Source organism: Cygnus olor, chromosome 2 (genome assembly GCF_009769625.2).
Source record: "Cygnus olor isolate bCygOlo1 chromosome 2, bCygOlo1.pri.v2, whole genome shotgun sequence".
NCBI classification, from domain to species: domain Eukaryota; kingdom Metazoa; phylum Chordata; class Aves; order Anseriformes; family Anatidae; genus Cygnus; species Cygnus olor.
The window spans coordinates 134,352,495-134,380,274 of record NC_049170.1 but is presented as its reverse complement, the minus strand read 5'-3'; the positions used below and the strand labels follow the sequence as shown (position 1 = coordinate 134,380,274).

Genomic DNA, 27,780 nt, shown 5'->3' with positions numbered 1-27,780 from the left:
ATATGATACGTATAAGCACAAAATATGTAAAACAGGGATCATTTAATGATTTTACTTTGTCACGTATAAACAAAACACTTGTATGAATTCAGTCAACAAGTGTCAAGTGTTTGGCTTTCTGGCTGCACTCCAACTGATTCAATTGGTAAATCACCAAATGCAGCCTAGATGAAAAGTCTAGTGTCTTTTCTGAGACTCTACAAAGGTGTAGTAAAGACAAAGCAGTACAGATATAAAACTTCTAAATAGAAACAATGGTTGTGTATTAAGAAATATTCACAGGGCTTCAAAAAAAACAAACAGATTTAAAGATGCAGTCTTAGAGAATTAGATACAATGTCTGGATAAGGTTGAAGTCCTAGCTGTTTGTTGTCTTTCAACTTTTGTATTATAATTCTGGCAAATTCCTCTCCGTGGCTATCTGAGGTATCGAGTAGTTGTCGGACTTTTGATGTCCTTGTAGGTTTGGTGCTTATAAGTTCATAGTCTTCTTTCATGAGTAAAAATCTTGATAGAAGAGCATCCAGTGACTGATTCAAACATGCTTCGGTCATCTGATCAATAATTTCTTCTCTTTTACTTTGGATCCATTGATGAGCTACATTCTGTTGCATTGTTTCCAAAACAAAATCTGAGATCATGGAGGATTAAAAAAAAAAGAAAAAAAGATTAATATTTTAACACTTCTTGTTAATAAATAGTGCCATAAAACAAAGAATGAGCTGAGAAAGAGCTGGTAAAAAGTGTTGGTTTTTTTTTTTTTCCGTCAGATATTCACTTGATTATTATCTTACATTCCACGTTTAAAATGTGATAGTTGCCAAATTTCCTGGTTAGAATATATAATTTTTATTCCTAATCACAGAATAATTTAAGTTGGAAGGAACCCTCACCTTGTCTAATGTTCTACTCAAAGCTACCCAAAGATAAGTCAGGTGTCTCAGGGCCTCCTCTGGGTGAATTTTGAGCATCTCCAAAAATGAAACTTCTATAGACTTAGACAAACTGTTCTAGTGTTTGACCCAACTTGGTAATAAAAAGAGAGAGGTGCTAACTTAGCTTCAATAAAAATCCCCCTGGGAAGTGTACTGAAAAAGCCTGTGTAGCTTCCAGCATATATTCCTCAAGTTGAGGATTTATACAGTGAAAAGGTACAGATCCTCATATTCCTAGGAGTCCCCCACCACAGTGGATCCAAGATTCTGCGTAGAAGGCTGTAAAAAGCTTTGTCCCTTCCCTTGACATTTTTCAATTGTTTCTGGTTTACTCTCAGAAACTAATTTTTAAGTGAATGCTTCCAGATAACCCACTCACAGTCTCAGTCAATGTGTTTTCCAGTCTCAAGTGCCCACAGTAATCATAACTACTCTTAGTGCTATATGGATGAGAACCCCTACGTTGATAAATGCCTGCCCCACACCTGTCTGTGAATTAAACTCTAGCTAACTTTTTTTTTTCTGTATTCTGCTGGATTGCAGCACTGCTACAGCAGTAGGAGAAAGGAAAAATAACATTAGTAAAGAGAATGCTCCCAAGGCAGCAGGAATTAAGTTTGCTTAAAATGAAGGGAAAAAAGTTAGGAACTACAGGTACATCTACTACGCCACAATTTACATTATTTTTACTTACTCTGTAATAGAAGGCTACAAGGGCAGAATCACTTGCATTCTTAATTTGCAGCATGCTTTGTTTGCATTTTACAGATGAACAACAGTTCCGGTTTCCAATTCATATGCGCATATATTCAATATTAGGACACTTACTATGGGACTTGGAATTAAACCAGTGTTTGCTATACCTGAAGGAATTGGTGATGTCCGCAGCATAGATGATGAGGAATTTGAGGGAACTGAAATACTCTTGTCAGATGAGGGAAGATAACTATATGGATGCACAAAAAGTTTGGCACTTTGAGTTATGGAGAGATTTTCATCCACGCTCTGACAGCTGAGAGAGTGTAGACTACCAGAATCTCCATCTTAGGAAAAAAGAAAAAAAGCTGTAATAGTTCTGCATTCATTATGCTTGTAAAATACAATATTTAGAGCAATTCTATAACACAAATTGTAAACAACCTAACATCATTTCAAATACAGCAACATTATTCCTTCAACTCAGCTTCTCAGCACATTTCTCTCCCTTGTCTTTTACCAGGGCTTGATTGTGTTTTTGGGGGTCTTGTTTTATTTTAAAAGAACACAGAGAATAAATCCAGTAGATGTGAACTGTCAAAGCTCTGATGGACAGAAATTTGATGTGGGGACTAGAAGAACAAAACAATTCCTGAAGTGTTTGCAAAGAGGTGCGAGTCAGCATGAAAGCTGACTAATTTATTTTTATGAAGTTTGGTAGTGTAACAAAGGTGGAAAGATTAAAAATTATTCAGGTGGAGGGAAAGAACATGAAGACCAATGAATACATTCAGTGGGATGTGAATGGAAGGTTTTGGTAGTCTGATGAAACAGCATATGATATCAAGAAAGCTTTGTGTAAACTTTATGAAAAAAGGGAAAGAAGGATTTTTATCAGGTGGGGAACATAATAGTTTCTACTTTTAGGATTTTAATAGCAGAAAAAAGATGATGATTGATACAAAAGCAGTAGTTGGAGAGAAGAGATGACAAACAGCTGATCAGAAACAAATTACAGGGCATATACCCAATTCTGTACATAGTTTTCATTACAGACTTTCACAGTCTCACTTGACAAAGAGCTTTGGCTATGTTAACTAAGAAACACAGATACTGATATAAGAATCAGGAGAGCATCTCATGACAATAAGATGTCACTCCATGCACGATTTGGGATTTATGGGTACATGACAAATGTGGGATTCTGAAGGTGTATGCTTAGATGGCAATGTTGACTTGCCGCTGTGAAGAGCAGGAATACGAAAACGTGAAAAAAATATACACGAATTATTTAAACAGAACCAAAACTCATGATTCTAAATGGACTAGAATTCATAGTAGCTAGTATTTTATTTCGTGGAAGGCAAAGAAAGTAAGCAGGGCAGAACTATGTACTGTGATGCGGTATTATCTGCTGCATGAATGAGAAATGATAAGGAGAGAACTGGTGTGAGAAAAGAAACTTTAGAAAAGGATTTTAAAAAGTTCTGCAGGGCTAGATTGTTCTAGATCTCTAGGCACACACAGATCTCTAGTAACAGTAGAGACAAAACTACTGGAACTGTACACCAGTATGAGAGAATGACCCTGACCAGCGACCATAGCATAAAAAAAAAAGAAACATGCTAATGAAGTTTGCCAATGTCATTCAGAAAGAACAGGCTAACCCAGGTTATTCAGAAAGAACCTAGTTGACACAGAAGTAAAAGAAGTGGAAATTCAGTAGCACAAAATATGAAATCTAGCTTCAAGCAGTGCCTGGTGATTTGCAATTGACATGAGGGAAAAAAAAAAAAAAGGTAAATTATTCTGTAACAAAGGATAATGTGAGAAAAGAAATTCTAAGATATATTAAGCAAAGGTTTTATTTCAGACAGAAAACAGTTGTTGCACCTCTTTTATAATATTAAATACAGAGGTCTGGTAGCTGCCTTAGTTCAGTAATTTAAGTTAGAAGATGCACAGCAAGGACTAGCAGGATACAATGACAATGAAGTATCTTATTTTACAAAAGGACTTCAAAAGTGTTTATCCTGTTTATCTAGTAAAACAAAGTGTAGTAAGAGATTACTCTCTACATTGGAAATAAAATGGGAAAAGAGGGAAAGAACTATTTAAACCTAAAGCAATACTCAAGAACAAATGTGTATAAGCTGACTAGAAAAAAGGCTATTGAGCAAAGTAATAACATACACTTTTACTGGCAACTTGATTGGTTTATAAACGTTGTTCTATGAAACGAATGCCTGCAATTATAAAAGAATGAACTTGATGGCCCAGGAGGTACTTTCTAGACACAGTACTAAACTTAACTGATGTACAGATAGATCTTCAGATTCTAAAGAGTGACTAAGAAGTTGTAGGTGGAAAAATAATTTCCTTTTCAGAATATACCAGTGCAGAAGCAAGTCATAAAATGAGATGCTGCTCCCATCAGTATCCATTTATATGGATGTATGGTTTGAAGGCATAATACAATTCTAGAATATAGAAAAGGCCTCACTTGGAAGGGACCTTCAAAGATCATCAAGTCCAACTGCCAGACTAACCACGGCTAACCATAAGTTAAAGCACATGAATGAAGGCATTGTCCAAAAATCTCTTGAACGCTGACAGGTATGGGGTATCAAGCACCTCTCTAGGAAGCCTGTTCCAGTTTTTGACCACCCTCAAGGTAAAGATTTTTTTTTTTTTTTTAATTTGAACCACTCTCAACCTTCCCCTGGTTCAGCTTTGTGCCTTTCCCACTCATCCTGTCATCGGCTCACAGACAGAAGAGACCAGCAGCCCCCTTCCCTCTCCACTTCCCTTCCTCAGGAAGTTGCAGAGAGCAATGAGATCACATCTTGGCCTCCTTTTCTCCAGACTAAACAACCCAAGTGTCCTCAACCTCCCCTCAAAGGACTTGCCTTCCTGCCCTTCTACCAGCTTTGTTGCCCTTCTCTGGATGTTCAAGTACCTTAACATCCTTTTAATATATGTGAGCACATTCATCAAATGCAATATAAAACCTCATTTCTGAAAGGAAGAAATATCATGCTCCCAAACATGCTCAGTAGAATCCTAGAACAACAGATGAATTCCTTGAATGAAATAAAAGCAAGACGTGCTTAGATTTGGAGTTAACATGCTTGCCTGAACATGAGCTGGCAGTGTGCCCAGTTGGCCAAGAAGGCCAATGGCATCCTGGCTTGTATCAGGAACAGTGTGGCCAGCAGGACCAGGGAGGTGATCGTCCCCCTGTACTCTGCTCTGGTGAGGCCGCACCTCGAGTGCTGTGTTCAGTTTTGGGTCCCTCACTTCAAGAAGGACATTGAGGCCCTGGAGTGTGTCCAGAGAAGAGCTGCGAAGCTGGTGAAGGGCCTGGAACACAAGTCCTATGAGGAGCAGCTGAGGGAACTGGGGGTGTTTGGTCTGCGGAAGAGGAGGCTCAGGGGAGACCTTATTGCTCTCTACAACTACATGAAAGGAAGGTGTGGGGAGCTGGGGGTCAGCCGCTTCTCACAGATAACTAGTGATAGGACTAGAGGGAATGGCCTCAAGTTGCACCAGGGGAGGTTCAGGTTGGAAATGAGGAGCCATTTCTTCTCAGAAGGAGCAGTCGGGCATTGGAATGAGTTGCCTAGGGAGGTGGTGGAGTCACCGTCCCTGGGGGTGTTTAAGGAAAGGTTGGACGTGGTGCTTAGGGACATGGTTTAGTGGGTGACACTGGTAGTAGGGGGATGGTTGGACCAGATGATCTTGGAGGTCTTTTCCAACCTTAATGACTCTAATGATTCAAAGCATTGCTTCATAAAATGTCTAAAAAATGTTTCATTGTTGTGCTGGGCCTTGCAAAAACTCAGACTTATGTAAATGACAAATCTGAAAGCATTTGTATGCTATAAAATTCAGAAAAAGGCAAAGCTACAAAATAGTTGGAATGTTACTAATGGGCTGCAAACAAGACTGTGACAGCGAGCTATCTGCTGATAACAACAGGGATATAATGGTACCACTTCGGCAACAGTACTTGAAACAAATCAAGCAACAGTTAAATGCACAGAGTAGACAACAGGTCCTGGCTTTTTTTTTCCTGGTGATCAAATTTTACAAATTCCAAGTTATATTTTTATTGGATTTGATGTCGCAAGCATGAATTTCGTGTTTTCTTAGAAAACAAATTTTTCAGGACAGACCATAGCTATCTGTCTGCTTACAGTGTCCAGAATAAGAAGGACAGCAGACCTGGGTCCTAGCAAAATAATTTAACAAATGATGTAATAATATCTTCTGTGACTTCTCACAAAGAATTGAATGAAAGAATGAAAATTATGTAAAGAAATTCATATATTTCTTCTAGTCGGCACGTGTGTCAACAAGATCTTGTCACCTCTATCAAAATACATTGGGTTTGAACAGCCATTGTCACAATTCCATTTATTCTAATTGCTGTTAGAAAATAGGGGTTTTGTAGACACAGGCACTACAGTTTCTCCACACACATACAGCAACATCTAAGCAGTAACTCTATAAAGGACCACCAACTGATCAGTCAGTTTAATTGTACCATCACAGTCAATGATCTCCACAGGAAGATTTGGCAACTTTTAATAAAAAACAGCAGCAACAAGGGCTGACATTTACCATTACGGTCAAGCATTGAAATGGGCTGCCCAGGAAAGCAGTGGAGTCCCCATTCCTGAAGGTATTTAAGAGACTTATCGACATGGCACTAAGGGACATGGGTCTTGGTAGAATATCTCCAGTTTTGCAGTGTCCCAGCACACCTTTTGATGCTCTATAACAATACAGTTAATTGTCTTGTCTGCTTTAATACCAATGGTCCCTGCAAAGCCAAAGGATGCCCCATTCTTTTGGAATATAAGTTTACATTCTTTCAAAACTTAAATGCAGTTTTAATTTCATAATGTATTGCTATTCCATCTGAGTCCCAGATCTTTTTTCTGGCTTCTGATGTCAGCAAAACCTCAAAACTGAGTTTTGCCCAGGAATTTTGCCAACTTTTATTCGTCAGAGGTGATAAATACAAAAGATATGTGCAGACACTTTTGCAAGCCAATCTCTTTAATAAAGCCTTTTTACTGATTGAATGAGAAATGATCTAGGGGTTGGGCTGTATTAGAAACTTTCAGTTTACCCAGCTTTAAGAACACCTCACAATATTTAGCCTTTTTATATTTAGAAATACTTCACAAATGATTAACTAAACTGCCAAGATGACAGATGACAAACTGACAAGCAAATGCTATTGCTGCGCTCATGGCCCTGAATAGGAAAACTAACGCTGTGAGGATTTGTCAAGTGACAGGAACATAAAATCAGAGCTAAAATACATTAGTTTTTCAGCCAGAATACCAAGTTGACAGCAATAAAACACATCTCTTTTCTGATATAAACAGATATCCAATAACCTACTATGCAAATGCAATGTCAGAAAGGGAGCATAAAGCTGTGATGGCAAATTAAGTTTATATGAAGTCATGAGTACCTACCTGATGAGAGGATATTACACTTGGGAATAGACTTGAGTCTTGATATATCTGGAGAGATGCTTCGAAGGGGAAGTGCATCACAGTGTATGGAGGCAGAACACGTTTCCTGAAACGATTCCAGTTATATAATGAACATTAATACATTTAATAAATAAATGCACATTAAATAAATAAAAAGATGCAATGATTTACCAAGTACTTCCCCATCACTGTCTTTTCCCTATTTTCTAAATACTCAATAGACAGCACAATTAGAATATACTGAGACAAAAGAAATATATGTAACCTTAATGCTTGTGTTTTTCCAAGGCAGAAAGCAATTTTGTGCATGAGTTTAACTATTAGTAAGAATCAAAAGAAGTAGCACTAAGAACCAAAATTTACAAACAAATCCATATGACCCTATGTAAGCAAGCTGCACAGAGGTGTAAGGAAGCAGAAGACAAGCACTTGCGGACGCTGTGTGCTGGATTCCTCCTGGAGCAGATAGCTGCTTTTTCCACACTTATAGGATACACCAAATGTACCCTTCTTATTTCTGCTTATTGAGCCTTTCCTATCTTCACTTATATGGCTGTGCACATGATGCATCCCAGCTCAGCCAATACATTTTCTGACTGCACAAGAAAGTAAACTGCAAAACCATCCCCCCTTACTAAGACATCCGCCTTTGAAGCTCTCAGGATTTTTAATGATGTTGACATACCAGGGAAGGTCCAAATTCAACGTGCAAAATATTTACCTCTTGGGGATTCAGAGGTATATTTAGAGATGTTTTCTCCACATCTGTTTTCTTTCCAGTCTTGTGAATACATTGCGATTCATACTGTGACTGAAAGAGACGTTTTTACTTATATTAAATTTTTGATCTGTTTAAGCTTGATAATGGACTAATTGAATAATAAAGGACATTATATTTCGTTCAGCAAAGAAAAGCAGAAGTTGCCAATTTATTTTACCAGCTCATGACTGTAACAAAAGCTACTTACCTTTGATCTCTTTAAGAGAATTACTGCTTCCAGCATTGCTATTTCATCAAATGTTCTCAGGACTGGTTCAAGGTCTATTAAACACTCTAAACAGAGAAACAATGATTTGATGTGGAAGTTAAGTTTTCATATCGCTAAAACTACTTTCTTATATTTGCAAAACTAATTTGTTTATTAATACATACTACTCATGTTATTAAATAGAAGTTTCCTGCTTTCACCTGTTACAACAGTTTTGCATCACTAAAACCAACCCTGATCTGTCCACCTCCGCAGCTTGGATCCAGGACTGTGCCAGACTCCAAGTCTTGCATTCCTGGAATGGACAGATTGATGGATTTGCTGTATTTCAAGACAGACCCAACAAGCTTGATCTGCTAAATGGGACCAAAAGGTGCAAGACCTCAGAATGTGTTGCTCTACTCCCATTCCAATAATGGTGCAAAGAATTATGAGGAAAATAAAAAATTCAAACAACAAAACCCCACAGCAATATCCAGAAGAGAAGCTGCAATGGAGGACCAGAGGAAATGGTGATAGTCAAAGCACTGACCTACCACATCCAGTGAATCCAAGTAATAGCATTTGCATGCTCACCAAAGGCAGTAAATCGCAGATGCTAACATCATCTGTCTGCATAGGGAGCCACATGACAATTCAGTAAGCAAGTGACAACATGTGCAATGCTCCCTTGTCTTTCAATGCTGAAAGATTTGTGAAACTAAGTATTTCAAATTTGAGGATGACTATTATACTAACATCTCTTTGAGACTGGGCAAGTATAACAAAATGTCAGTGAAGGATGACAGCACGTAACTACTGCATTTCTATAAATTCCACTGATTCAGCAAAACCCGTTTACTGTACTAGAAATCCATTACACTGCATTCTTATTAATGTATTTTTAATTTATTATAGTTTTACCACACTCCTTCCACATTAACTTTTTTTCACCGCCAGCTTCAAGACACTAATTCAGTAGTGGGATTCTTGTTCGCTTGCATCAGCTAACACAGAGTCTAGAGGTTTGGCATGCCATTTTCCACACTGAGGTACTAGGATTGTTAATCTTTATTGATTTTAATTAAACTGCAGGTTTCAAGACTGGAGAATCAACAAAATTACAGATCTGCGTAGAAACAGGACGATAAATCCTTGTCCCTTTTTAATATGGGGAACAGTTAGGTTAACCAAGCTTTTCTATTTAAAGTTTATTTTAAAAAGTAGGGTTTGGGTGTTTTTTTTTTTTTTTTTTTTTCCTGTTTTATGGTAATTGCAAAATTTCCCAATCAGTGAGCTTTACTTCCCTTAATCTTGCAACGGTTTTGTAACTTCCTCTTTCTTTTTATGATAGTAAAGTAGAGGAAAAGCAATGCATGTTTCCTTCAAAGACCATCTTACCACAGGCGCTGCACTAATAACAGAGCAGAAGACAGCTCACGCTGTAGTCATATCCTAGGTAATTATCCCTTCTGTGTGACCACAGACATTGGCTACTATTTTATTTTTGGGTATGTGACAGAGGAAAGCAAGAATATCTACGTAAATGCTATGATCTATCTATTCTTTTTGATTTTAGAAAATATTATAAATTGGTTTATTTAGTTGGAAAAAAACATCCACAATTTAAAATCATACAAGCCAGACTCACACCAAAATAAACTAAGCTTTCATAATGTTCTTAATGCAAAGACAAAAATGGTTCTAAAAAGGACATGTAATTCATTTTGCAACGTAAACTTTGAAAATAAAGATGCTCAATCTGTTTGTCTGTGTGTCCATTTTTTTTTCAGCCAAACTGATCCATAAAAGTGAAGTTATGGACATTTCTTTTTGAGCTGTCTGAACAGTAATTTTCTAATACTTTCCAATTCAAAGGAATTATGTCTATAAAGGTTTTAAAAATAACAAACTTCTGTTCATCAAATCTTCAAGTGAAACATTAAGATTGCTGTCCTGCTTGTAAAATAAAATAAAAATTTAGAAAAAATAAATAAATTGGTATTTCAGGTAGGAGTCATTGCATTTTCAAGCTAAGCAGTGAGAAACTCAAAATAAAGGATTGCTTAATCCAGAGCTCTCTGTGCTGTTTTACACTTGAATACTTTTAGTAACTCTCATATTGTATTTCTTTTGTCTCTCCAATGTGATCCAGCATTCCCTACATAATTAGGATTGCATTTTCAAAAGGAGTAGGGAGGGACTTTTTAAAGCACACTCAAGTTAAACAAGCACAGCTGGGCAGCTGTGTGAACCACTGCTAGCTTCACTATGCTGATATATGTGACTACACCAACCCGCTCATGACTTTCAGCTAACTCTCATGGATTACCTTTATGTAACGGCCAAACAAGAGGCAAAAGTCACCAAAAAAATAGGCAGCTTTTCATGTAAGGGAGAAATTGGTATGGGGAGTAAATCTGGACCCAACATACAACAAGTATGCCAGTTACGCATGACAAACCCAGGGCTGCTATATCAAAACAAAACTAATTCAGTTCATATGCCATGCCACACTAATCTCTGCAAGCTTGCTCTTCGATCTTAGGCTCTAAATTCTGTAATTTGCTGTAAAAAGGCTACAAGTATCTATATTTAATCTCATGTACAAAAAGCTAAACAAAGGAAATATGAAAAGAGAACGCTACATGTGTGGCATCAACCCGCTCCTTCTGAATCTGGGAAGTGGAACAATCAAAGATAAAGTCCCAGTGAAAAAGATTTATACATGCAAACACAAGGTGAAGTCACTACAGCTCATCTGATGAGCAATGATTTGCTGGTATGTTTGCAGGCTGGCTTACAAATCCCACAGTATTCACACTACTATTTTACCTTTTTCCCCCCCCTTCCTGTGAATAAAAAAATTAAAAGGAAGTCTTCCCTTCAAAATAAACTGAAAAAAAAGCACAAGTAGTAATCTATGCTACTTTCTCTACAGGGAAATTAGAGACAGCAAATGCAGGAGACTCCAACTAACAACTTAATTTTATTGCACACACAGCTCCATTCCCAAAGATTTGTTTATAAGCATAATGAAAGCAGACAAGTATCTTATCCCATGCAACGTGACTGTGCAGATGCATCTTTTGTCATCTTTACCATTTCCCTCTCGAGACTATAACCTTGCTCTGTTAGTGCCATGTGAGACAGAAATCTGCCACTTTAAAAATATTTCCTCATTACTCAAGATAAACTTACTTAAGAATGATGGTCTTTCATCCGGGTTTTGTGCCCATCCACTTACTATCAATCTTATGACGAAAGCTCGATGAGGAATGTCCATTGATAAACTTTCTTCACTTAAGTCTAGTCGCTGTCCTTGTGACACACTATACATTATCTGCAAGGGGTTTATAACTTCTGTCAAAATAGACATCGTGCATTCATTAGAAATATATGCAACATAAATAGCTTACTATAGGAGGGATAGTTTAGATTACAGCCATAGTATTTACAGTTCACCAAAATAAGGCTATGCGTTTTTTGTTTTAAAAACAAAAGTATTTTGAATTTATCAATCAACAGTGTAATTTGAAAAACAACACAAGGAGAGCCTAATCTGTAACTCAATTCTTCAACATGCTCACAAACTGGATTATTACAAAGTAACCCCTAAAATGCTTAAGCTCCCAGGTATCAGGTTTAGCCTTTACACAAGGCCAGAAAAATAAATTACAGGAAAAGATGGCCTTACCTTCAAATGGCTGTTTCCTTGACATCACTTCCCACATAATAATTGCGTAACTGTTTAAAGTGTAAAAAGTATGGAAGATATTATTTTAGATTGCTGACATTGATAAAACAATGTACTCAGCCTGGCATTTTATTAGAAATGTTTCACTAATATGATCCTGCATGGCACAAACTGGTCTGCTTGCTGAAAAATACAGTGATGCCCCAAACCTATGCAAACTAGCAGGAATTCTAATCAATGACTTCAGCTTGAACTAGTCAATAATTTTGAAGTACAGAAAAGCTACAGGGCATCTAAGCTCCTCTTCCAAATCTGTATTAGCTCTGCTCTATGTTGCGAATTACGTATGTGCAGTTTAAATCTCAGCATGTAAACCTAACTTCAGCAGTATGGTGCCTTCCCAGTCCTGATGGCCACTCTGATGTCCCCACAGGGAGCAGGGTGCAGCAGACAGGATGGCTCTCACCATGCCTGTCCCAACAGAAACTCAAGAGTCAGGTAAGATATGGACTTGCACCAGGAGACATACCCCAGCTTCTCCCACAGACATGTATACTTTCAACTTACGCAATCATCTCTGCAAGAAGAGATGTCACTTAGGACATTCACTTTATGAAAGAGACTTTTGGGAAGACCTTGCCCAGAGAGGCTGTGGAGTCTCCTCCTTGGAGACCTTCAGAAGGTGCCTGAATGTGGTGCTGGGCACCCTGCTCTGGGTGTCCCTACTTGGACACGGGTGGGACCTGATGTCTCCAGAGGTCCCTGCCAGCCTCAGCCACTTTGTGAAGACCATTCTGAATGACAGACAGCCAACAGACTGAACATACATCTGCTCACTCAAACCAGTGACATTCTTTTCCATTCACATTAACAGGAATGCAGGTGGCCCAGTGCATACAAATCTGCTCCATCTTTAGCAGACTAGTCACTCTCTTCAGTCATCAGGACATATTAATATAAAGGTAATTCTGAAGAAGTTTTTAACTTAAATTAGATTACTTAAGTGCAACACTGACTTAAGTTATATAAAAAAATCAGTGCAGATAAAGTAAACGAAAAACTAAAAATAATGTAAAGAAAACAGATCTGGCTTTCTGTATAAGAATAGGAACTTGGCATGACGAATAAATCTAGCAGTTCTAAGCCTGAAGTGAGTAAGCAGTGAGTATTTTTGCTCAAGATTGTCATTTCCAATGTCAAACATTATAAAGCTACCTTCTCAACCAAAGTTTCTCATTGTGTTTAAAAATTGATCGTAAACATTTATTTAAAAAAAATGTAGATCTGAAATTGTAAAGTTTAATATTTAAAAAATGTAATCCAATTTCCATTGATTTTTCAAAATCATTTTACAAAAATCATAAGAAAAAATGATACAATGCAAAGAATTATGTTTTTCTTAAGTAAACATTCTTTTCAACTACTGAAGTAACTTTACACAAAGATAGCATCTTCCTAGATCACCAAGAAGTACCAAATTTTGCATGCGGGCTACATTTAACTTCCCTGAAACATTAAAAAAATTAACAACTGCCAACTAGGCAAAAATGAAAAAAATTAAGTAAGAATGAAATAACTGAAGCTTAAAATCAATCATTTAAACTAAGCTTTCCTAACTACTTATTCCATTCACAGTATTTTGTTTTCAATGTTAATAATAATTTCAATAACTTTTAATAAGAACAGTCCTTGTTAGAAAGGCTGCTTTTGATGCATTCCTGAGAAATTCATGCAGGCTGATTTATTTGGCATGGCAATTATTACTTGTAAAAATTAATACGGCTTGGATGCCTTTTCTTTAAACAATTCGTTTCTTTAGAAAGATCATAAATTAGCTTTAATATCTCACCAACATTGTTTTATCCTCTGTAGTCTGTTAATCAGACACCCAACCTTTCATTCAATTTGGAATCTCTCTATAATTAAAGATTATTCTCTCTGTTCTGTAACACCACAGCATACCACTTCTTGCTGATACTCCCTTTACTGTATTCATGTTCTCCTTTCTTATTTCTGCTTCACAGCACCTCCTTCCGACCCTGGGCACAGGTCTTTGTGTGTGATATTTCTGGTGGTCATTTCCTCCACTGTCTCTCTACCCCTACATTTTCCTGCCTTGAACTTCCATCTGTTTTCACTATACTTCCTTAGTTTCTTTTCTCTCTCCTCAAATAATCTCCATTTCCTTCTTGATTTAACAGTTTTCTAAGATCTACTTACCTTTTACCTCTTATTTTCTCCCATTCGTTGTTCTTCTACATGCAACTTTTTTTCCTAACATTTATCTTCCTCATCTCCACTCACTCATTAATACACAATCCATACTTTCAAATCCTCTAAAAGCAGAAGCCATAACTTCACACTGCTACTTCTTTCTCCATAATACATTGGTATTCCTTTTCAATGTCTACCTAGTCCACACTTTCTCCTCAAAGGGTGAGGAAAGCAGAATGTCAAAGAACTTCGTGTGCTCTTCAAAAGTAAAAGGATAATTAAAAGAAATAATGGTCTCTCTGGATGTCAGTGAGTCCCTCTGAGGCTGATTTATCTTCCACCAAAACACAACCCTGTCACAGACAGCTGAAATTAAAGATGGTAGAGCGCAACACAGATGGACTTTGTCACAGTGATACGCCTCTTCATACCTCCTAAATCTCCATCTGTGTATGATAATTCCCTCCACAATTGCTCAAATAACCTTTGAGCTCTGTGAACCTCTTCAAATTAGCTGATCATAACTCTAATATCCTAACAGCCATTTCTGTTATACAGGTAGCCACCACTCTGCTACTTTCAGCTATAACTCAGAACTGACTGAAGCAAATCTACCTGAACATTGATAAAGTAAGCTACTCCTTAAGTAGATCTCTATTTGGAGATAGTGAGAGACAGGAGATCTCTACACTTCCTCCAACCCCATTACCCTGTTTTTTCTAACCCCTTCCAAAAAAAAAAAAATTTTTTTCTTCTTTCCCCCCAGTACATTCTGCAATTATGTTAATTGACGCACACAAATTACAAAGGCGTGTGAAGCAAGGTGAACAGTTTTTTCCTCCCCACATTCCCTGTATGTATACACTCTCATTCAAAGGAACCAGTCTCCTCTGTCTCTTTTCACAGTTCTAGTTTAAGCTCTGGAGTATTACATTTCTCACAGTGTTTCCTAGAGAAATGGGTAATCAACAACTCCAGCTACCAATTGATTCTTTTTTCCTGATTCATTTTGCTTAGACTCTTTCAGAGTTATTGAAAATAATAAAATTGCTGAAAACATGTTAAAACCTAATTTCAGCAACTCAGATTTGATTCAGATTAGAAAGTCCCCTTGAGGACAGCACGGGTTACCTGTAGATATCGTGTTTCACACTTGCCCGGGTTTTCTGACTGGGATTGTAATCTTCAGGTGGCATGTAGATGATGGTCCCTCCTTCTGGCAAGGAAGTTTCGCTGCGTGATTGCGACATGGATATGACACGCCATTTTGACATGCCAAAATCTGCAATCTGGAAAGGACAGAGCAGTTGTTCTAAGAACTGGATTTATCTGTTAACCCTTGTTACAAATTCCTCAAATACACCTGAAGGAACAGCTTGTTTAAAATCCTTAACCTGACACATAAAAAGTACGTGTTTGTCTTAACAACAGGAAACACCGCTCCAGTGCAGAAAACATTCCCAGTTCATGACTCACACTATTCCTACAGCACTGCCCTGTCCTGTTGTTCTTTTAAGGATGGATTCACATACTCTGTGGCTGGGGTATCTATGGTGGAAGCCTGTCCTATATGAAAATCACTTTCTTTCACAGAAAATAAGCAAACCAAAAGACACTGAGTACTTCCAGCTCACTGGCTGTCTAGAATGCACAAAGTTAATAAGGATCATAATAGCTCTATGCAACTTAGCCTGCACATATCCTGGGACAATTGCTCTTACAAAACAATTTTAGGACAGCCCACCTCATCCCCAAAACTATGAAGCATTAATCTCAGATTAACTAATTTGGTATTCTGAAATTCTGTGCTGCAAGAAATCACCAAATATTTTGTTTACCGTGACCTCTGGGGCCATCCCAAAATAGTCTCCTTGTCCCTTCCTACAGAGTTTACAGTACAACTACATCAAGAATTAACTGACTTAGTTAACATTCCCAGACATCCACCAGGCAGGAGCAGGACGTCAGACGAGATTACAGGCAGGGAGATACACAGTCAGAAGAACAGGTCTTCTGGTGGAGCTGCAGTGTCCAACACGCAAGGGAGAAATATATGTATGTAGGCAGCAATGACCTCTGGACTTGCTCAGCATTTGTATCAGAGCAAAGTAATTTTCAGAGGTGCCTGTGTGAGCAATTAATGTAATAGAAATAAGCTTTCTGGAGAGTATAAACAATACCCTTGTTTTCTTTACAACTCATGCACTGAAGCTTTCCTTGCTGTTACAGGTCAGGTTATCTTGTTCATTCAGTAGATCTGATACAGTCGGAAGCACTCTATGAATGGTGTTGCTTTTATACACGTACAATACTTTTTCTGTTTAGCACATGCGATTCCCTTCCTTGCAATTCCTGCTAGCTGTCCTAAATCAGAGAACTGTGCTACAGCCCAAAAAACCTTCCTTCCTATTACTCTAGCAAAGCAACTGTTTATATGCGGTCAGGCAGTGAACCAGACCGCACCAGTGCTGCTAGAGTATAAAAAAACAAAAGCGTGGATTACTTGGGCCAGTTCCCAGTCAGGTTTATCAGGAAGCTCTAGAGATGGTGACACTAGCAGAGCTGAGTGGGAGGAGGTATGAGCTGCTGAGGGCGTGAGTGAAGGGAATGCTGTGTAAGCTGCCTTGCTGCCAAGGAAAATGTCTTTGCAAGGGAGAAAGAAGAAATCAGCACTGCATCCTTGATCTTTGCTCAAATGACCAACAGAAAGATTCATCTCACGTTAACTGAAGCAGTAGCCATTCAAGATTAAATTAGGTGTAAGATACCTCTTATTTCTCGTGTACATGAGTAGTACATTCTACCAATGTAAAAAACAGAGGATCTGAAGGGAAAACAAAGCTTACATTTTTATTTCATTAACAGAAGACCTCTTGCAATTAAAGAATCACCTAACCATTTTGTCAGAAGTACTTTTAATCTCTTTTTCACATCGTGGCAATGATATTTTAAAAGACAGAATTCAAGTTTTAAACCCATTACTTCTTCACGTATGTTTGCTTGTTCTAGCAGCTTTGAAAGAGCCATCTCAGCATGTTCAAATTTTGAAGTTGTTTTACATGTTCTTATACTACACTAATAAAATACACATGCATATTGAATGATAAGCATCAAATGGTGTTAACATTAGAGTTTGTTTTTTCTGACCTCTAGAACTAACTTGCCTGAGCATCTCAGACAGGAAAACTTTCTATTTTCTACTCAGAAAGGGCCAGACAGAGCTACCCCTGGGAGGCTGTCATCAGAAAGTGTCGCCGCTATTGAGTAACACTGCTATAGCGGAAGCAGCCCATACTCTGGAGTTCTGGTCTTTGTGTAGATGGATCAAAAATCCACACTTGAACAAAACAGAGCTTTCCAAAGAATTTCTAAGTTCTGTCTGAAAAGATAAAAATCAAACATCTGGCATACAGCTTTGTCCCTTCTGCGTGGTGACAACCCCAGTCTTCTCCAGCTACAGTAATTAAACACTTTGGCTCATTCTGGATGCTGAGAAACATAAGAATTAAATAACTCTACCTTGACATGAAACTCATCATCCAGCAAAATATTCTGGGTTTTCAAGTCATGGTGCAGCAATGGAGGATTCATGTTGTGCAAATAGTTTACTCCCAAAGCAATTTCATAAAGAATGCGGTATCTCAGGCACCAGGGAACGTCAGGATACATATCTTTCTGCCAAAATAAAACCACAAAACCAGAATATAATCCTCTGTTCTGATCTGACAAGATAACACAAAGGCTTTCATAATAATAAGAAAGTGAGTTGGACAAGCAGTAATCTTTTAAAACATATATTACATTAACTGCACATTGATACTGGCTAGCTGTTAAAACAAATACATAAATATTAATCATGCATGTTATGATGTTATACTTCCAATCCCCTAACATTCATACAGCTCATGACTGCTATACATAATTTGTATACAGGACATTTACCGTATTACTCATAATTACTCATATGGAAATATGAGTTACAGATGAACTATATGAAACCTTTAAACCATGGTCTATGAGTACTGCACAAAGAAAGACACGAATCATACCTGCTACTGACATTGGGGAAAAAAAAAAGCTGTGAAACTAACCACAAAACACTACTTTTAGAAATATAAGTACAACAACAAAAAATCAGGGAAACTCAAATCTTAAAAGTTACCTTAACACTATTGTATTTGTGTCAAATACAGAGCTGAGCTCTTTAAGGCATAGGCAGGTATTGATTAAGGGTACAGAAGAGACTGCAGTGCTATTGATACACAGCTACGGTAGCTTTACATTAGCTTGGACCAACCTCGTAACAAGTCTTACAAGGAGTGGCTGGGGGAGCTGGGATTGTTCAGTTTGGAGAAGAGGAGGCTCAGGGGTGACCTTATCGCTCTCTATAGGTACCTTAAAGGAGGCTGTAGCGAGGTGGGGGTTGGTCTATTCTCCCACGTGCCTGGTGACAGGACGAGGGGGAATGGGCTAAAGTTGCGCCAGGGGAGGTTTAGGTTGGATATTAGGAAGAACTTCTTTACTCAAAGGGTTGTTAGGCATTGGAATGGGCTGCCCAGGGAAGTGGTTGAGTCACCATCCCTGGAGGTCTTTAAAAGACGTTTAGATTTAGAGCTTAGTGATATGGTTTAGTGGAGGACTTGTTAGTGTTAGGTCAGAGGTTAGACTAGGTGATCTTGGAGGTCTCTTCCAACCTAGACGATTCTGTGATTCTGTGAACCTAATTGCAGCAGCTGAGAGTTCAGCACAGGAGAACTTACTCCTGAGAGTAAGACCTGGTAGAAATATTTGTATCTGTTTAGATTAGCAATATTTGACTTCTATAAATGTTATTTAAAAAAAAAAGTTTCAAATTCAGTAAACAGTCGTCTTTTTGTGATATTTACACTGCCAACAGCTCTGAAAGCCAGATTAAAGTAAGCACAAGTATTTCAGCTTCTAATTACAGAACAACAGAGATCTTAAAAGTGATTGTACACAATAATTCATCATTTAGCCTGTTATAGATTACAACATTACAGGAAAAAGTGCAATACAAATAAAGTCTACTGAGATTTGTTGCCCTTTGGGGGTACAGAAAGTCTATATGAGCAACATAAACTACCAGTGACTGTCCTTTAATTTGAAGTATTATTAATAATAAACTTTACTATACTACTCCCCTTAAGTATGTGTCCTGGTTTCAGTTAGGACAGAGTTAATTTTCCTCCTAGTAGCTGGCAGGGTGCTATGTTTTGGATTAGAATGAGAAGAGCGCTGATAACATGCTGATGTTTTAATTGTTGTAGAGCAGTGCTTACACCAAGCCAAGGACTTTTCAGCCTCTCTCTGTCCTGCTAGCGAGCAGGCTAGGGATGCAGCAGGAGCTGGGAGGGGACAGACTCAGGACAGCTGACCCAAACTGGCCAAAGGGGTATTCCATACCATCTGACGTCATGCTGAACAATATATAGGGGTGGCTAGCCGGGGTGGAGGGGGGGGGGGCCGGCTGCTCGGGGATAGGCAGGGCATCGGTCAACGGGTGGTGAGCAATTGCATTGTGCATCACTTATTTCGTACACATTATTACTATTAATACTATTATTATTATTATTGTTGTTATTCTTTTCCCTGTCTTAATAAACTGTCTTTATCTCAACTCACAGACTTCACTTTCCCGTTTCTCTCCCCCATCCCGGAGAGGGAGGTGGCAGGGTGAGCGAACGGCTGTGTGGTGTTTGGCTGCCAGCCGGGCTAAACCACAACAGTATGGAAATCACAGTCTATTTAAAACAATCAGGGACGATTTAACGACTTTGAGTGCACTTACCCCATGTAAAAGCTCGTTTAGTGATCCATTAGTCATGTACTCCGTTACTATCCCAAGAAATTCAGGCTCATTGCAAATTCCCAAAATTGGCAGAATGTAGCTAAACCTGGCTTTGTGCAATATCTCTGCTTCTTTTAGAAGGTGATTTCTATCACTTAAATAAAAAGAAAATAAAAGAAAATAAAGAAGGTTAACATACCATTACTAGGAAACTAAGCAAATGTAAGGTTCCCTACATTCTGTTTAAAAAGCTATGTATCTATATGCAGCACCACCACCTTTCAGTACTTTTTCCTACCACATTGCACTTTGATAACAAGATGCTTACTATAAGACAACTCAGAATCTGCAAATACCAAACAACTTCCCTAGTTTTGCTGTTCTACACAAGTATCTCTATTTGCACAACACATTTCATCCATGTTTCCAGTAAATAAGAATACCATCAGAACTCCAACTGGCACCACCCTGAGCAACCAGAACAGCAACAACCAACTGCACCTGTCCTGTTTTACTGTCCATCTTCAAATACTATGTGTCCACTATGGCCCACTATTTATCTCCTACAGAGTGGAGATTTTAATACTTATCTCGTGATTTTCCAGTATTTTAACTTAGAGGACACTGGTGTGCACTAAAATAATACTGGTTAAAGGGATACGCCTTCACTTTCTGAAAGAAAAGGAAGGACCAGCTATGTTATGTTTTCATGTAAATTGTTCCTTCAAATTCAGCTCCTGCTTTGAATTGCCCTCTGAAAAAAAAAACAACAAAACAAAACACTTTGATTGCACGGGGAGCAGAGAGAGACCAACACCTGAATTTGGTGGTATGAATGCCCTTTGTTATTGTCAAATCTCCTCATAAGCGTGAACTTGATGCATCATTACAACTTCAGACCTTGCAGCATACAGTATGTGAAGGTCAAGTTATATTAAAAAATAAGTATGCCTTTATCCCCGAAAATTGAAAAGATTTTTTTTGCGTGCTTTGTATTTCAAATCATATTATATCTCAAATTGTATATTATAACTCAAAAAGCATATATCTCAAATATCCCACAGTGAGGATACTCAGACCATGAAGGAGTCTAAGCAAAAAAAATAAGATTTAGACTTTACACCAATGGGGACTGGTACAGGTACAAGTACATCTGCAAGATAACCAAACATGGGACTTATACAGCACATCTAAGACCGAGCCTTTGGATGTGAGCCAGCCTGATTCAGCACCTGTACAGCTGAGCTTGGGGCAAGGCGGCGTCCAAGCCAAGTCCATGCCCATCAGGACTCAGCACAGCGTCGTATCGACCTGGCAATACAGCTCCCAGGTGAGAGCTGCTTTGTGTCCATCCAGCTCAGAGCACAGACCTATGGGTCCAGAGGAATGTGGACTGCTCAGTGTAGATGTAGTCCTCGCAAAGAAAAGGCCTCCAGAGTATATGGGGAAAAATGGAAGCCTAGAGAACTAAAGCCTGCTGCTTTTATGACAGCAAAAGTTAGAATTTAGTGGTATGTTAAATTAAGGCTAGTTGTTGGTCCTTGTTTCTGAGACGGAAAAAAGCTTCTATTTTGTAAAACTCTAGGTAGTGATCAAAGTAAAAAGGCAGTCTTCAGGAAGAGCATGGGACAAAACGCATGGCTCCCTCCCTCCCTGTAGTAAAAAATAGGTTTGAGAAAAATTAGGGGTTTTCCCAGACCACGAGGCACATCTGCATGGGATTCTGCTGTAACCGGGAAAGGAGTTGCAACACGCGGAGGTTTATTCCTGCGCCTGTAAGTCACTTCACCTTTGTCTGCTCCACACCAGAGGGGCATTGAGCAATGCCTAAACCAGCAGGAGCCCACAGCGGCTCCCAGGCTGCCTTGCTGTTGGGCAGGTCACACACCAAATTCTGCGATACACAGCACAGGCTTCCTGGTTGGAAGGATTAACTGCACTGCCAACTCTCCGGTCTTCCGTTTTCACGGCAGCTTTTTGAGGATGGTATGTTACATTGCCTACAGTACAACCCACAAGTTACTTGCCGCAGAGACTTAGAGCAGGTTTACTGCAGCTTTTGGTTATTCTGATAATATTTCTGAGCTTTGCATAGTATAAGGTTGTTAACTGAGTTGTTTTGATTACCCTGGTTGCCCTTTTTGTCAAGTTTTCACAGCTTAGATGTCACAGTAATCTAAATCCTAGCAAGGCTAAAAATAATATTTACCGTTTTCTCCCAAGTGAGTTCAGAGAACAAAACACTGCATTTCTGATTTGTGGGGATTTAAGAAGACATTTATATTAATGAAATGAAACCAGTAAACTTAACAACAGCACAATGCTTCTGCTTAAAAACATAACTGAGATTTCGCTTCATTCTGGCAAGATTTCAGAGATAAAGCCTGTGTATTACACACACCTGGGGAATAAATTGTTTTAAGCCATCCAACCTCTTATTTTATATTCTAGCATATTGGGTCACAGGATTAGAAGTCTTCTGGGCTAGCTTGTAACCCTTCCAAAAACCAAACCCAAAAAACTTGTGAACGGAGGAACAGCTGACACATTTTTACACCCGTGTCCTGCTGGTTTAAGCGTGCAAGCCCACAAGCACACACGTACACCCGCGTGTCTCAGCCGCCTATCTGCCTCACACCGGATCAAAGAAACCTGAAGCAGTAAAGATGAAAGACACCTACAGAAGAAACAGGAGGCAACACCCTAAGGAGAGGCAAACTAGCATCGATACGGTAAAAAATTGGCATTATGGAGAGCGAAGGAGGCATAGATGGCTGTAAAGCTGCTCCCTCCTGCTGGGGTGACAGCTCGGCAATAAACGTGCTGCCACTTGACCCCCAGGAAAAGGGAACGCGATCGCTACCAGCTGACGAACTAGTGAAAACCAGCACTATGCGGGGGTCTGTACACCTGGTATTTAAGATTACGGCGAGACTTGGGGCAAAACCACCACCACCCCCTTCGGCACCCCAAAGGGAAGAAGCACCGGGGCCGCCCCACGTCCCCCCACCGCCCGCGCTGAGGCGGCCCCGCCTGCCACCCCGTGTCCCCCCGGACCCTCCCCAAACCTCCCCAGCCCCCGGCACCCCCCTGCCCGCCCCGCTACCTGTCCAGCAGCGGCCCCTGCAGGCACTTGAGGGCCACCGGGACCCTCCAGTCGGCGTGCCGGGCGGCCGACACGGTGCCGTAGGCGCCGCGGCTGAGGAAGCGCAGGTCGGGCAGCTTGCTGGAGGGGACGGCGGGCAGGGAGCAGCTGATGGCGCCCGCCCGGCCGCCGCCCTCCCCGCCGCTCATCCTCGGCCGGTTCCAGGGCCGGGGCCGGCTCCGTGCTGCTCGTAGGTCCCCGCGGTGCCGGGGGCGGCCACGCCGTGTCTGGGCCGGGCGCTTGCGGAGCCCAGAGCGCCCCAGCCCGGCCGCCCCGACTCGTCTCGCCGTCCTTCCCCGCCTCTCCCCACACTCCAGCCCGCCTCCCCGCCAGCCCCCACACCCGCCGAGGAGCGGCTTCCCCAAGGACAGCGGTCAGGCCCCTCCGCGGCTGTCCCGCGGGGATTTATCGCGACAGCGGCGGTACAAGGAGAGGCATTGCCGAAATTTCCAGAAGGCGATCGCCGGCCCTACCCGCGCGGCCCGAGCTGCCTGCTCAGCCGATGGGTTTGAGGTAACCTGACGTGAGGGTTAGTGGGAAGGTGCTGCACGGCCCGGCACCGAGTCACGTTTTTCGTTAAAAGTGATTTATTTCGGAGTTAGAAGTCTGTGGCTTTCCACAAAGGAGAGGCAGTTTCACAGCCACCCTTCCAAACAGGGTGAGCGGAGGTGAACAGAGACGATGCCTCGCCTTAACGTGTATGGACCTTGGGCTGTTTGTGGCTTTCACCTTCCCTCTTCTCGCCCCGTAGTGGGTAGGGAGCAGAGAATGTGGGAAAGAAGCCAAGTTTTCAGGCTGTGATATTGGGTGATACGTCACAGCGTGTGGCTGGAGGCATGACAATTATTTTTCAGTTCTCTGTTTAGGCCTAGAGCCCATAGAGTTGTAGAATCACAGAACAGCTTGGGTTGGAAGGGACCTTAAAGATCCCCTATTTCCAACCCCCTGCCATGGGCAGGGACACCTCCCTCCAGGCCAGGTTGCCCAAAGCCCCATCCAACTTGGCCTTGAACACATCCAGGGATGGGGATCCACAGCTTCTCTGGGCAACCTGTGCCAAAAAGCAAATAAAGCAAGTCCTGAAGCGTCCTGTTTTCAGCTTTCATTTGGTCTGTATCCTTCAGGCACACTAGATGATTACACAGAAGTATAATTTCAATGCAATGTTTGAAATACAGAGATTTTAGACATTAATATAAATATATGCCCTTCTGTATTTACCATGTCAGTAGTTCTATTTGTCATCCTGTTTTGGCTTTGTTATATAGGAGATTTTGTTTCCTTAAGAAAATAACATGCAATGGACATACACAATGAGCATGTGCTACAAAACCCCTCTGTAACTCCATACGTGTGGTATTTCCCATTAAGAGATTATGATTATCACTATACTAAAACTTTTAAGATACCGTATGAAAACAGGATGAGTAATGGAAGTAAGTAGCTAGTTGCTGCTTTCTACAGGTCCTCGGGAATTTTGTCAGAGCTTGAAGACAAACTTGCCAGTAAGGGTGGAAGGGGAAGAGGAATCCTGTGATTCACGTTCTGTGACTGTAGCACTGTGGTGAGCTGCCTGTTTTGTTGACACTCTAAAACAGAAGTTTGAAGAAGATAAACTGGTGACTCGGAGTTCCCAAAACAAGAGGCTGGCTACCAAGGGAAAAATCAGAGTAAAATGTCGCTGCTTCTGGAAACCCCCTTCTTTTTCCTTTAGTAAATTTAGATTCATTTTGTCAGATAACTTAAATGACATCATAATCGGCTTAAATTTTCATCATATGAAGTGACATAAATTGCAGCTAAAATACAAAGTAATTCCAAAAAAATCTTTAAATCATTCCTTTGAAATTCTGCTGAAACTGTTAATGGTTGTAAAACTCAAATACATTGTGTATCAATTGAAGTTTTGTCTGTGGTGTCCTGATTTTTAGATTAACAGTGCAATTGTCTTTAAATCTATGTTGTAATGGCTTACAGGAAAGCTGTGTAACAATACCTGTTGACTTTCTGTTTCCAACCATAAATCGGTTCATGGCCTTGTGCCTGAAAGACTTTCATTATGCTCAGTCACAATACATGCAGTTGATTTTCCTTTTAATCACTCAGTTTTAACCACTGTTGAGAAATACCTTTATAGTTGTTTTTCTCAATCAATACAAGACCTAACTTGTTTCAGCAGTTTATCACATGTAAAAAATTTTTAACTTTTTTTTTTTTGTTTGTTTCCTGTGCTACTGATTTTTAGTTTAAACCCCTTTGGTATCTCTAAATGTAATCAGGGTCCCTTTTTGCAATAAATGCCAAGTGACCGCCAGGAAAAATCTTCAGCAGATTTAAGGATAATCAGTAACTGCCTGTTGGACTCCAATTAGCTTCTCCTCTTTGAATATGCTGAAGATTGAGAAAATAAGCATTGTCGTGTAAACCTCCACATATCTGCTTATGCAACCATAGCAGCACTTCAGACTTTGCTCGTGCAGGACATACAACTCCCATCAGTGATGAGTGTGCGATGGACTTACCCAGCACGTGGTCTTAGAGAAGAAAAGCGTGATGGGACTGGACTTCTGGAGGTAATGTGTGTTGAAGCTGCTTGTGCCAGTCCAATTTGCGTATCCCCATCGAATGTTAGTGGGATGCAGTGCTCACTAGAAGAAGCTTGACCACATCTCTCTCTAAGCACTGGTATTTTCTACCCCAGTACACTGGAACCATGTGAAGTATTTAAATCTGTAGGAAGTTCTAGAGCAGCAAGCAAGTAAACATTCTGGGTAAATTTTGATTGTTTCTATCTGAACAACCCCAGGATAAAGGAGGTCAGGATTTAGGTCCTGAGCATGGGACCAGGGAGGAAAAGTAGGTTGGTGCTTTACTGCTGTTCCTGGGGCTGGCTGTCAAAACAGCTTTGCTTGTTATTGCAGAGGCCCTTAGCAAACACAAGCCCATTAAACTGTGATTTGAAAACGTGCAGTTGGCAATAGGAAGATGCATAAATAATAAAACAACTGCTAATAAAAACAACTGCTAGTATATGTGATAATAACCTTTTAATATGTTAATTATGCAGTAACCTTTTTTTTTTTTGTAGCCTAATTAAGTCTACACTGTTTCTGACAGTGCTGCTGCCACATTTGAATGAGGTGATGTAATTCGTAATTCACCATCTGTCTCATTGTGTCAGGTGATAAATGACCTGGTGCAGCAAGCTGTGCCTTTCCCATTGCTTGTTATCTAATGGACATGATAATAAAAAGGTACTCCGTGGTACTAAAAGAGAAGTTTCAAAATCCTTCACTGTGGCTATAGATAGGGTACCTCTTCACGTGGGCTTCTCAGGGTAGATCAGGTTTTTGATAAAACTGAAGCTTTTGTTAAATACTGTTTCTAAATGATAGAATATTTAGGCCATGGAGCAAAGAAGCAGCTGCCTCTTGGTTTCTTCTTTGAGTTTTTAACTTGCTGATTATTTGTGAGAATTCCCATTGATCATTTGCATTCTGAAGAAGTCTTTGGTCTGCCTCGCTTCTTCACATGGGAATTTCCACATAGATAGTGAGATAAGTGCAGGTCCAGAACAAAAAGGGTATTTTTATTGTAATTTTCCTTATACCGTGATCAGTGTTGTAATAAACATAATTCTCTGTCGTGAATTTAAGAAGTATTGACCTTCCTTTTTGTTGTTGTTGTTGTTTTTGTTTTTTAATGACTACCTCTTTTTTGGTGGTATTTACAGGTACTTTGCAAATAGGATAATGGCAGGATTTAAGTGGCAGGGTTTTTGCAAGTAGGATTTTATGGCAGGATTTAAAATGGCAGGCCCAGGAAAACGGAGTTGTTATCTGGCCCACAAAGTCTGGGGAGGACTGTATAGCAAGCTGCTGTATTTTTAGCAAGGTAGTAAAAAAAAAGTAAATGGTAAATGATTAAAATCATATAGCAGAAATGGCTATGTCATATGAAGATAATTGAACGCTTACTCGGGTCACTAATGCAATTTTCTGTGAACATGTAACATTTAATATCCATTATCATGATTTATTGCATATGACTCACCTGAGGACAGGAAAATGCTAATCTTAAGTACACTAATCTGTATCACTTAGATAAAACTATTTAGATGAGTATATGAAGTAACAGAGAAGTGTGACAGTAGTTAGAACATGGACTTCTGTATTTCGCTGTTATATCTCTCATAGAACTTTACTATATTTTGACCATTGGATTTAAGCATGACAGACCTCATTACCTATTAAATATTCTGAAACATTTGAGGAACAGATGCTATTTTTCTCTTAACTACTCACAGATCCTGAATTTTATATGTATATTTAGAGTTGAATAAAGGATTATGTTTTAGAAAATGTTTTCATTCAGTAATAGCAGCATCTTTGTCCTTGCTTTTTGTGGTGTTTACAGGCTTTTAAATGAAAATAGAATGCTTATTTAACAAGCTTTTAAATGAAAAGAGAATGTGTATTTGTTTTATAATAGGTTCGTTTAAGGAATATTTTCTCTTCAAAGTATTTATGAATATTTTGTATTATCCACATACGAAGAATAAACGAGTTTGATATTGACTTCTTCAACTGTGCTTGTTCTTATCAGTGAGAAATTGTTTCCAGTCCTGATATCTTCCAAAACAAAGTGTTGTGTGTTCAGCTTCTGGCTGGGATCGCTTTGCCTGCTGTCACCCTGGCAATATAGTGGTACACATGCACAGATCCCTGGTTAATGAGCACTGCAACAGGGGAGCACCGTGGAAACCCATACCTTTTGCAATCACCTGTGTGGTTTCAGACC

At 39.6% G+C, this 27,780-nt stretch overlaps 1 protein-coding gene and 1 long non-coding RNA gene across 2 annotated transcripts; one reads left to right on the top strand and one right to left on the bottom strand.

Annotated features, from left to right (window-relative positions):
* Positions 1–23: 23 nt before the first annotated feature.
* Positions 24–23,129, bottom strand: RIPK2 (receptor interacting serine/threonine kinase 2). Its single transcript, XM_040546366.1, has 11 exons — positions 22,942–23,129; positions 19,836–19,989; positions 17,546–17,701; positions 15,158–15,315; positions 11,813–11,862; positions 11,317–11,478; positions 8,116–8,201; positions 7,869–7,958; positions 7,127–7,232; positions 1,799–1,978; positions 24–631 (listed from the first exon to the last, which is right to left on the bottom strand). The coding sequence occupies exons 1-11, from the start codon at positions 23,127–23,129 to the stop codon at positions 306–308; spliced, it is 1,656 nt and encodes a 551-aa protein (XP_040402300.1). The 3' UTR covers positions 24–305.
* Positions 23,130–23,357: 228 nt separating this feature from the next.
* On the top strand, positions 23,358–27,557 carry LOC121064609. Its single transcript, XR_005816577.1, has 2 exons — positions 23,358–23,493; positions 24,445–27,557. It is a non-coding gene; the product is annotated as an uncharacterized LOC121064609 (long non-coding RNA).
* Positions 27,558–27,780: the final 223 nt, after the last annotated feature.

Excerpts from the sequence above, each read along its gene's own strand:
- RIPK2 (XM_040546366.1), bottom strand. The coding sequence starts at position 23,129 with ATGAGCGGCGGGGAGGGCGGCGGCCGGGCGGGCGCCATCAGCTGCTCC. Across the intron at positions 11,863-15,157 it reads GTGAAACACGATATCTACAG|TTACGCAATTATTATGTGGG; the intron begins GTAACCCGTGCT and ends CACTTTAAACAG. Across the intron at positions 632-1,798 it reads GACATCACCAATTCCTTCAG|ATTTTGTTTTGGAAACAATG; the intron begins GTATAGCAAACA and ends CCATGATCTCAG.